An 11749-nucleotide genomic window follows, 5' to 3' on the forward strand; every position below is an offset into this window, starting at 1 on the left:
ATCATCAATTTTACAATTGCATGCAATTGGTAAAATTTTAGGGATGCAATCGCAACCCTACACCTATACTTACATCTGCCCCTGCGTGGAACTCAGATTGTATTATAAGTAGTGTTTAAAAATACCCGTCATATAACTCGTTTTGTAACTTAACGATGCCATCTTTTTAATTAACACACTCATTTAAACCTAAAACTATTAACCCAGAAAAAACACATTATATTGCGTTAAATGTGTGTGTTATATTATATAACCCATTAACATAGGTTTTTAAAGTTAAATTGGATCTCTGATTAGGACGTGTTGATGCATCTCTACCGTCCAAATCATTTAAACCCTACCCATTTTAATCTCGATCACCTTATTCTCTTCTTGCGAATATGTAATCTCTTCGCCTCCTCCAACCCAAAACCCTAGCTCTTTACCTCCTCTGAAACTCCTCCAGCAATCGGTAACTTCAGTGACTCCTGTAAAATAAATTTTTTATTTTTCAGTTATGTATCTGGCATTAGTTTATATCCTTTAAACAAATAGTGATTTTGAAATTACTTTCCAAATTTCAATCCTTTGTATTGCCAATTTACCATAAATCATATCAAACTTGTTGCTCCCTTACTTTACCCCTTCAACATAATTTTTTAAGATCTGTCACAGAATTAGAGCACCGAGATTAATTAGTGGATTAACTATATTGTTTAGTTAATTACTTTCAGTTATTACTTGATTTTGATTAGGTTTTAGTTTTCAATTAATACTAGAGTTTTGTAAAATTAAGTTTGCACGCAAGCTCTGTATATGCAAAAAAAAATAGTGTTGTTACATTAATCATGTTTAGTTTTGTTGGTGTAGTGAACTTGATTAGGAATTAGAATATTTTTGCGAAATTAAGAACTCGAGAGTTGGAAGTGTCAATTTGTTTTTATTGCCTTAAATTGGACGACTTAACATACTTGATTATTTAATGATGTTTATTGAAATGATTGTTAGTCATATATGACTAACTTTTGTTAAGAAATTGTGATACTATATTTTTATATTTGATAATTGTGATGTTATGTTTGAAAAGTATTAAAGTTATTATAAACTGTTAGTATTTATAAAATATCTAAATAATTAATAAACAATGTAACCTACATTATGCGTTACGTTTTTTTGCATTTTTTCCCCTTAACCCTTGGTAGGAGGCCAAACATTACATGACTCATTTTTGTTATTTTCAACATTGGTTATATGCAGCAGGCAAACCTTAATGTGGCTCGCGTTTTGACTAGGTGGTTGTTGCCCAATGCCCAATTACATAGAACTCAAACGACTTAAGTTTCTTGTATAATAAATGATACTCCAGGGGGCCCTACATTTCATCCAAGAGATGAAATAGCTCTCTTATTGCATGCAGGAGAAAGGTTTCTAGAGACTATAAACAACCCCTACTCTAGAGAATCATCAAAAAAGAGAATGAGTTCAAAATCTAAGTGCCCTTTGCTATCATCATCAATAGTTCTAGTATGAGGTGGCAAGTTTTATCAAGCATCATGAATAGCATAGCAGATTGTTATTGAAGCATCTCCTATCAAGGCATAAAGATCAATCCCGAAGAGACATCTAGTTGCAAGCAACCAACGATCTTGGACAAAGATATCCACTGTTTACAGCTTTGCATATTATGTTGCATACCACATTATGCTGCATACCGAATTATACCTAGAATTACAGCATGATAGCACTAGGCTCCATTACTTGTTTCTAGTACATGACATATTCAAGACCAAAATTAATGAGACCAATGATACAAGGGGATGGAAAAAAAAAAAGTAGATGGACAGCCAATACAATCAACTAGACAATTACAAAACGAAACACAAAAATGCAGGTCAAAGTCTTCAACAGCTTAAAAATTAAACGTCAACAGTATAAGCACCAAAGGGCTGAAGGTATACCAGATCTGGAATTAGAATGAAAATCAGACATGATTCAGACCACCTATATCAGAGCAAGGCCATAGGTCAGTAAGTTTTTTAAAAACCAGACTAATGATACAAGAGGCAACATGCCGAGGACAGGATGTCTTTAACCTGACAGCTTCTGGATCACAAAATCCTAATCCACCTGAAGGTTACCAGTGGTAATTGAGGGGTATTCCACAAACACTACAAAATTTTACATGACTCTGCTCATCCCTAGTGATCAATCAGCATCAAATAAAGATGCCAACACATACTGTTCAAGTCAAAAATCACTCTGGGAAAAAACATCAGATTTAGATCACAATTCTTCCCATACACCTTGTTTGGATGGAGGTTAATGGATGGAAGTTGAAAGTGAAATTTCAATTTTACCTTGTTTGGGAGTTTTTTTGAGGGGTTAAGAGGATGGAATGGAAGGTTGAATTTCCTTCTATTTTCCTCCCCTCCAATTTTGGGGGTAGAGGATGGAATGGAAACCAATGCAAAATTTTACAATGTGATAAGACAATTATATCATTATGACATTAAAATTAATAGCTAAGTATACTCGCATCCAATATATAAGGGTATTTATGTAACTTTATACATATTCACTTCACTTCCCTCCTCTTTAGTAGAACTCCCAAACAAGGTGATGGGAATCCATAGAGAGTATATTTCAGGAGAATGAAACAAGTAATTGGATTTGGAGGATATTGATTGATTCTGGAAATATTCGTTATGATCTCAGAGGTTTTAATTGATAGGATTTTATAGTAGTTCTATTTTTGCTAAGATTTGAACGTGATTTATGGATTTGATTTGATTTTGTTATGGTTATAAATAATGATGTAAAATGCCTCAGTAAGGGCAGACTATTTTGATATGATAACTTTGAGTTTTACATTAGCATGTGAATTGCTTTGAGGGTGTGAAGCCCATTTTATTTTAATTATTCTGATCAAATCACAGCCTTTCATCATACCCTCAACCCATATCCAACCTTCCACTCAAACAAACACCCCATCTCCTTTCAAGATCGTGTCATACTGTTCACGTAAACAGTAACTCCGGTAGGTGTTCACGCTCGCTTCGATACTGCCGCGCGATTCTCCCATCTTCGTCAACATCGGATCACTGTTCACGGCCGCTGATCACTGTTCACGTGAACAGTGTCACCACAGAGTGCGTGGTAAACTCAGTTCTAAGTTGAGACCTCGTTGGTTCCTCAATCTCGTGGAACAGTTCATCAAGTTTGTAACAGAGCCTTTCGACTCGGTTCTGATTCGGATCTTATACGATTTGGTGTGAGTTCCTTACACCCTCAGGTGATCTCTAATCATAATCGCATATCCAAACCTTGCTCTTGCAACGCTATAGAACTTGTAGTCAATTTATGAATATCATTGGTTATTGTCTCTATATGTAGATCTTGTTTAAATGATCATCGCATGCATATAATTGGATTGCATTCATACTTAGGACCCTGCTAGACTTTTGCATACATGACTAGTTCCATGCACTTAGTTGTTTTCTAGGTTATCATCTGTGCGGTTGCTTGATTTATTTGGCATTAGTATTTTCCTTTGTCCTGTCCTGCGTCACAAGGGAAAACAAATTTACTTCTGTTTCCCTCACTAAACTTCCAAACAACATTTTATCTTTTGACTTCCATCCCCTACCTTTCCTTTCCATTATTTAACTTTCCGTCTCTTCCCTTAATAAACTCCCTTAATAAACTTTCCATCTCTTCCCTTAATAAACTCCCAAACAAAGCAATAAGCTAGTTATGAAGAAACATATAGTAAAGCTTGACGGAGAAACAAGATTTTGCACTTCATGACCAAAGCACTCTAAAATGTTTATCATAATATTTGAAAAGCAGCTAGATTGTTCATACTCACCACAATCAAATAAAACTAAATATTCAAATTAGCCAAAATAAGAAGTATGATGAACATCGTACACCTACATGTGTGAACAGTGTTTAGTATGGAAAACATCTCATTTTCTTGGAAATGCAGAAAAGAAGTAATTAGCTGTCAGTGAAGATAGATACCTGATGAAGATGTATACTAACAGGACTAGTATTGCCATTTGCATATGAAGAGCGCATGGTTGGCGGATGATGATATTTACACATGTTTCCAAACTTACAAATCCCCGTCTTCATGTAGTACTGGCAGACAGTTTTCCCCTGTCCCTCTGGCACTTTCTGGTGAACGCTTGAAGGTCTAGTGGAGGATGATATTGGGAGATAAGGTCCAGGATAAGCTGATGTTGGAGAAGACTGATAATGGACCGGATATGATAGTCCTGCTTGAACCATTTGTTGCCCGCAAGGATACACCACAGGGCTTACAGGTTGCTGCTTTACATGAAACCAAAGGGAAAAGGGAACTCATAATTTTCCTCGCTGAAGCTTCTAAAGCTATATAATAGTGAACAAGAACTACTAGTTTTCGAAAAAACAACACTAACCTCGTAAGGACTCCATCCAGGAACTGGAACAATGCTGGGAGAGACCAAGATAGGACCATAAAAACCGGGCATACAAGATGTTGGTGATATTGAAGGGTTTCCCACTTGCCAACTGGGTAAAGATGGGTACGGCTGAGATGGAGGAACAAAAGGAGGTTGCACCATTGGATAAGTTGCAGGTGGTGGTGACTGAATAGAGGGACTAATTGGCTGTGGATGATCGAATTTACAGGCAGAACCAAACTTGCATTGCCCCGTTTTGACATAATAGGAACATTCTCTCTCACCCTGAAACTCAAGATCCAGTAGTAGAATTAGCAAAGATAAACCAGTAAGTTGATAAATAATGCTACAAAAAGTGAGAAAAAAACTGGAAGACAATTTAGAAGAAAACACTACCTGCCGCAGAGGATATCCACTATTATTCAACAAAACTGATCCAACTCCATGCTTCGGGTGATGGTATTTGCAAAGTGGGCCAAACCTACATTTTCCGGTCTTCAAAAAGAACTGCAATTATGAATACAGTAGTTAAAAAGATGCCCATGATAGGCATTAACTTAGAAACAAGTTTATAATGATCAATCAAAAATTCTTTCTGAGATCATGCAGATCAAAGCCACGAACTACTCTAGACATAATGCAGTATGATGCCAAGAGCTTCCAGTACCTCACAAACAGGCTGACCAACACGCTCTGGATACTCAGAACCACCAAGTTTTGCAGCATTGCTTTCCTGAAGAAATTTCATGTAGAGAGCAAGGTTATTGACAGCGGATAGCGACGCGTAGCGGTGAGGCATCGCTAAGGCTATTTGGGACTATTGCGGCAAAATAGCGGTAAAAAAACGCAAAATCAAATAGTGGTCTAATTTAGATATGTGTAAATACTAAAAAAAGATTAAAGAAAAATCTAGAAAAACTAAAAGTGCATATTTGATGATTTAAAGAGATCCTAAACATGAAATAGACATGTAATCGTCACATAATACCAAAGACGACTGGAGAAGAAGTCAAAGAGTCATCGTGATGAGAACATCTAGGCACGTGCACGGGACTTTCGCCGTGTTTATCAGCGTAGGAGATGCCGTGTTTCAGCCTTGCACCGGATCTCTGCGATGTGGTTTTGATAATTTAGATTTTTGTTACTTTCAGTTTAGTAGTTGATTTGAATTTGAATTGTGAGATTAGATATGGTAGTTATTTATTTTGATATCTGATTGGTTAAGAGAGATTTGATTGAGAGATTTCCAAATCTGTAATATTTTCTCTTTATAAGCTTGCTGTAATCGGAAACGAACATTAATTTTGGAAGATTTAAAAAAAATTGCAATTACATGTGTGCTTGAATGTGTGAAACGTGGGTGTGAAACCCTAGACGCTTCCCCCTGTTCCTTCTCCTGTTCAAGCCCTCTCTCCTCTCACTTCCGCCGTCCCACTCTCCGACGACTTCGACAACCGCCACCTCCGCCCCTCGTCCCAGTTCTTCGCCACTGGACAACCGCCGTCGAGCTCACCACTTCCTCCACCTTCGAGCGACTCAGCGCATGCCCATCCCTCTCTTCCTCCACCTCCGACAGCGCCCCACTCTCTGTCGCGTCCATCCCGTCCCTTCGCCGTCATCAGCCATCGAGACCGTCGTCGTTCTTCACCCTCTAGCCGCCATCGCGCGCCTCTCCTTAGACCAAAGTCGCACCGAACAGGCCTTCAGATTTGTTTTTTTGGTGAACAGATCCGACCCATTTATATTTGGATTTGATTGGAGTTGGTTCAGACTTGAACCAGGTTCAGTTGGACTGATCTGAATCCCGACTCCGCAGTCCATTGGTGCATGGCCGATCCCGACATTGAAGACGCTGCATTTGTGATTGATCAGGAGACCGGAGTAGTGGATTTACATCTTTCCCCGTGGTTTGATTATCAACCATTCGAGATCGTACCCGAGTATGTTGAGTGTGTGACTCATCAGATCGTCGATAGCATGAGAGTCGTTTGGGAATTAGTTCGTGGCATCGACGTTTCCATCCGGATACACCACTTCATTCTAATTACGTCGTCCTTGGTGGAGAGCTTCCACCCCTTATATTTGGCATCGTCGAACCGCCTCCAGAGGATCCTCCCGTCGAACCAGTTTAACCCGACGAATGTTCAATTTTCTTACGCCCAAGTATTTTCAGAATTGCTTTTGCGTGCATGTTATTATCAATCTTAGTATCAATTGCGATTGTGCTGTATTCAGTCTGATTAGTGCACGAGTGATTTTGTTGCTAAGTATTTCTGCTGATCTAAATATTACAAATTGAACTGTATTAAGAGAACGAATCATTACATTAATTATCTGAATAATTTTACAAAGGTTCAAACTTAGTACATTGCAACTTTTGCTTAAAAACCATCGTTCGCTTCATTTTACTCTTGAATTTCCTGCTTAGATCGATCGCTGATTTGGTGAAGCATTGTTGTCGCTGATCTTGCACCTGCATATACATTGTTTCACATCACATCGTCTTCGAGAAGATGAGCTGAATGGTGAGAGGATTGCCCTAGGAGGAGTTCACGGTGAAGGAGGTGAGAGAAAGTGCTGAAGTAGATGCCAGAGGTTATGAGAGGCGGCGGGAGCATGCTGAAAATCGCGGGAGGCGGTCGAATGCAGTGGTTGAAGGTCGGGTTTAATTTTAAAAAGATAAACCCCAAACCCCTTTTAAATAGCAGCTAAAAAGCGGATTTTGCACGCAATCACCACTATTTACCATTAGGGCGCACTATTGACCGCTTTTACGAATGGAAAGTGCTTATTCTACAATATGTCACTACTATTGGGCGATAACGTAGTGGGAAGGGACCGCTAACGCTATTAGCGCCGCTATTGCGGGGCTGTTTACCGTTATTTATAACAGTGGTAGAGAGAATTTAACAAAAATAGATGTCACCTTGAAAGAATGAACCGAGAGTGATAAAGAAAAAGATCTGCCAAACCCTATTGTCCAGAAAATATTGCACTAAAGCTATATCATAACCTAATCAAAATAAATTAAGTTGCATCAATAGAAAACTGCCAAATTCCACCACCCACCGACCCCACCTCACCCCACCCCTCAAACAACTACACCTAAGGTATTCATCATGTAATTAGATTGCATAAATATAATGCAATTAGTCAAGTTTAAAAAATGATGTTAAACTACACATATTACTGGTGTCTCATGAATTACCTCAAGTTGTCAAGACTCACTTGTGGTACCCATTAGTCAATATGTAGAACAAGACCAAATTTCTTTCCCCATAATAATCAAATGATTAATTGTCAGAAATCAATAGCATGACCTTATTAATCAAAGAAATAAACTTAGGGTAATAGAAAAAGCCTTAGCCAATGTCATCAATCACTATAATATACATCTTGGTAACGATAAGAAACTTTGTTAAATTAGCTTGCTGTGGTAAAACGAGACATTATTGTGATTTTCACAAACTATCTTGAAGAAAAGTTGGAGACTTCCGGTGCTGTCTGCACAGAATGCCAAAAGTCATTCCAACAAATTTATAGGAACATCTCTCCCTAGTAGAGGAGTTGGGACCTGCCCGCTTTCTTTCATTCAGATTGAGTAAATCTTCTCCTTTATACGTGAAGGTAGAAATTATGAAAGAAAAAGCACGTGCAAACACACAAACAAATCAGAAAAAACAAGCATGCACACACACCAGCCATGAAACATGCCCACATGTGCCACGCCCACACATGTAGAGATACACACACCAATGCATAATATGCCAAAGTCATATTTAATGCATTCACATGTTTATTTTGCAAGACGTCACCAAATTAGTAGTAGACTCTATTACTATAGTGCAATTATTAATCAAAGAATCAGCTTGAATTAATAAAATAAAAAAAAAGAACAAAAAATCACTTACTGCTGTCATCAACTGTAAACTGGTATATTTGTAAGAAACTTCTCTGCAGGAAAACAACACATTGTCGTAATTTCAACAAGCCAATTATCTTAAAGACATTTTGGTGCAGGAGGGTGGGTGTACTTCTTGCGTGACAAAAGGCCACCAGTTTCACAACATCCCATTTAAAGGAGAGGATGGTCAGTTCCTGTAACGAATTTTCTCCTTGTAGGAGATGCTAGATGTTATGAAACAAGCAAGCACATGCAGACACATAAATAATAGCTAGGAGGCTAGAATGTGAACACCCCCAGAGATAAGCATGCATACACACACAAGTAAATACCACAACAAGCATGTGAACCCACATGTTCCACATGCACAATTTGGTGCATGAATGCACGCAATTTATATTTAAAAAAAGAAAAATAAAAAAATGTGGAAGGTCATAGAATCAAGGAAACTTGCCAAGATTTCAAGATGAATTTTTTTCCTGATGGAAAGAGAGCATGATCCACCTTATTAAGTTAAAAAAAAGGCAAATGTTTGCTTTTGAGTGGCACAAAAGACAAGTTAAAAAAGGCAAATGCGTGCTTGTTGTGATGGTACAAAAGACAAAAATTACAGGTTCAAGCCAATCTGCCAATGCTTGAAAAGGAACTTTCCACCTTACAAAGGATTATGTAGGAGTTCTCCCTACTTTATTCAGTTAATGCATTCATACACAGGGCGACAAATACATGCACAAAAGAAGAGAACAGAAACAACAACAGCCATAGATCGTTGCAAGTCATCAGCTAATCAACTTCCTATATTAGGCAAACTTAATAATTAAAACCCAAGTTTCAGTCTTAAACAAATTTAAAGTAAGGGTTTTTCCATTGAAACCATCTTTATAATAGGGTCATTCTATAGAAACCACCTTTGATTTTCAATTTATACATAAACCACCTTTAAAGCGCTTTCTGTTGCAATCAACCATATGGGCCCACTTTTCAATTAATTTTTTTGGGTAATTGATCCCATGTAACCTCTATTATTGGCCATCTATCTAATATACTTGGTATTTAACAACTGATTATTACAACAAAATAAAAAAAAACGTGACTTAAAAGTGGGTACAAGTAGGGGATTGCAACAAAAAAAAATGCTTTAAAGGCGGTTTGTCCATAAATTGAAAATCAAAGGTGATTTTTATAGAATGACCGTATTTAAAGGTGGTTTCTATGGAAAAAAATAAAACCTGAAAAAGTATTCCAATGAATCATACAAATAAACATGCATAAACTAATATACAACACATCAACCATGAAAAACGTATTAACATAAACAAAGGTTAACCCAAGTTTCTCGTACTCATGGCTGATATAATTCACACTACAACTCAGTCAAGATTGTAGGAAGAAATAGATTTCTACATTCTAACCAAGCATAAAATTAGTAGTCGAAGTTGAATCCTTACAACACAACGGTCACGAGGGTGATTATATCTACACCTCCCTCCAAAAGCACAGCATCCATTTCGAATAAAGAAACTGCAGTCCTGCTCGCCGGGTCTTTCTGGGTACACCCAATCCTCACTGCTGTTACTGCCCAATCCCAATCGCCCCATCGATCCTGCCAAAAACGCAAAATCCCCCAAACAAAGCCAGTCAGCAGAGTAACTATAACCTGCAAGAAATTCCACCTCTGTGCTCTAAACACTGAAAGGAAAATAATCCAATGAATTTTTCACGCAAAAGTTCAAACAAAAATGGAAAAAAAAAAAATCAGAGGCCCTTCAATCTCTGACCTAACCCTTAAAGGTACATCATTAAAAAATCAGTCATAAAAAATACTTTAAATGAAGAAACCAATTAGGGTTTATGACAATGCGAAGTTCTATAATCTAGCTACTCCGTTGATCAATCTCATTTACAAAGTTCAGGCATATAAACCGGGCGCACAACTAAAATATATCATTAAAACCCAAAAAAAATGTTATAAAAATGTGTACTTATTTTTGAAGTAAAGATTCTTACCTTCAAGGCCGGTGCTTGGATCGGGGTGGATCCCATCCACGGCGGCGCTCCGACTGAACCGTACCATTTAGGGTTTCTAGAACGTTCAGGAAGATTCTAGAAGCGTAATACAGAGGAGAGATTGACGACGGAATGGAGTTTGGCTTGCTTTCCTCTCCTTTTTTCCCCCTTTTTTTAAATGAATTTTTGTTTCTATTTAAAGTACGTTTTTTTTTAATTATTGTTTCCAGTCGCCCTTGATCTTTTCTGATTACAGTAGCTTATACACCCGCCAAAGAAAAGAGAAAAGGGCTTAATTATGAACAAACAAAATATCTCTGTCAAAAGTTATTGGTACTTTGCATATGAGCTCCTGTTTATTCTCATTATTGCACTATAGGGGACCTTGGGATGCAGCTTTGATTAAACGTGGTACTTTAACCAAACAAATAATACCTATGAAATATCTTGTAAATAATAGCACAAATATCCTCATTTTTATCCCACATAAACAAGAGAAATTTATTTATCGAAATAAGCTAAAAATGTAAGAACTAACTTTCCATAAAATGATTTCCAAACAAAATCAAACAAAACATGCAAAAACAATATTTTAGAGGAGTAACAAGCAACTGCTGTTAGGTTTCGTGTTTTGATGATGATTTACAAACCTCATTATTGATACTAATTGTTTGTCAAGTGATCACACGCAAGATATGTTTATCAAGCAATACAGTGACATGTAAAGGAGGATTGATGGACTTGCATGTTAACGATGATATTCATAGAGGTGGAGGCAAGTTGATGAAGAAGCCTTAAATGCTTAAAGATTGACTCATGCAAATATCTACTTAAGAAGAGCGTTCAAGTATATATTCAAGAATAGCTTCATCAACAACAAATTTTAGCAAATATCGATATTCTAGCATTGTATACATTTGTAAGTGATATTTGCATTTTTATTTCTCTCTAGATCATACTGTAGGCAATAAATAAAGTTGATAAATCTTGAAGCATTAAGGGATTATACACACACACATACTTCAAAATTCGTTCTTATTAAAATCTTTAAAAATTATTTTTGAACAAATGTTTGTTCAAAGAAAATGATTTCTATCCTTAGTACTTTATAACTTCAAGTATTTTCCAAAGCCTCTAAACTTCTTTTAAGTCGTTTCAACTATTTTAAATAAAAATTAATTTTTTAGTCTATCGGTCAATCGATCGTAATCATTGGTCGACCGACTATATTTCATTTTAGAGTATCTACAAATTGTTTATGTGCGGTCAACCAACCAAAACTATCAGTCGACCGGTCCTTTAGCAGTTGACCGATAATGATTATCAACCGCACTGTATATTTTCAGTCGTTCTGGTCGGTCGACTGGTTCGTTGATCAGTCGGCCGATTTGCGGATTTTTAGGTAACGACT

The 11749-nt window shown here is 37.1% G+C and overlaps 1 protein-coding gene across 2 annotated transcripts; it reads right to left on the reverse strand.

The window, feature by feature from the left end:
* On the reverse strand, positions 3964 to 10605 carry LOC109848785 (zinc finger CCCH domain-containing protein 32-like). 2 transcript variants are annotated; one of them, XM_020418458.1, is made up of 6 exons: positions 10339 to 10605; positions 9780 to 9934; positions 5095 to 5160; positions 4824 to 4934; positions 4425 to 4712; positions 3964 to 4311 (listed from the first exon to the last, which is right to left on the reverse strand). In XM_020418458.1, exons 1-6 carry the CDS (start codon positions 10403 to 10405, stop codon positions 3979 to 3981), a joined length of 1020 nt encoding a protein of 339 aa, XP_020274047.1. In that variant the 5' UTR covers positions 10406 to 10605; the 3' UTR covers positions 3964 to 3978. The 2 variants fall into 2 exon arrangements, with proteins under 2 accessions (XP_020274047.1, XP_020274046.1); XM_020418457.1 differs by having other exon boundaries at positions 9780 to 9988.

The sequence above is a fragment of the Asparagus officinalis genome, chromosome 7 (assembly GCF_001876935.1).
Source record: "Asparagus officinalis chromosome 7, Aspof.V1, whole genome shotgun sequence".
Taxonomy (NCBI): Eukaryota; Viridiplantae; Streptophyta; class Magnoliopsida; order Asparagales; family Asparagaceae; genus Asparagus; species Asparagus officinalis.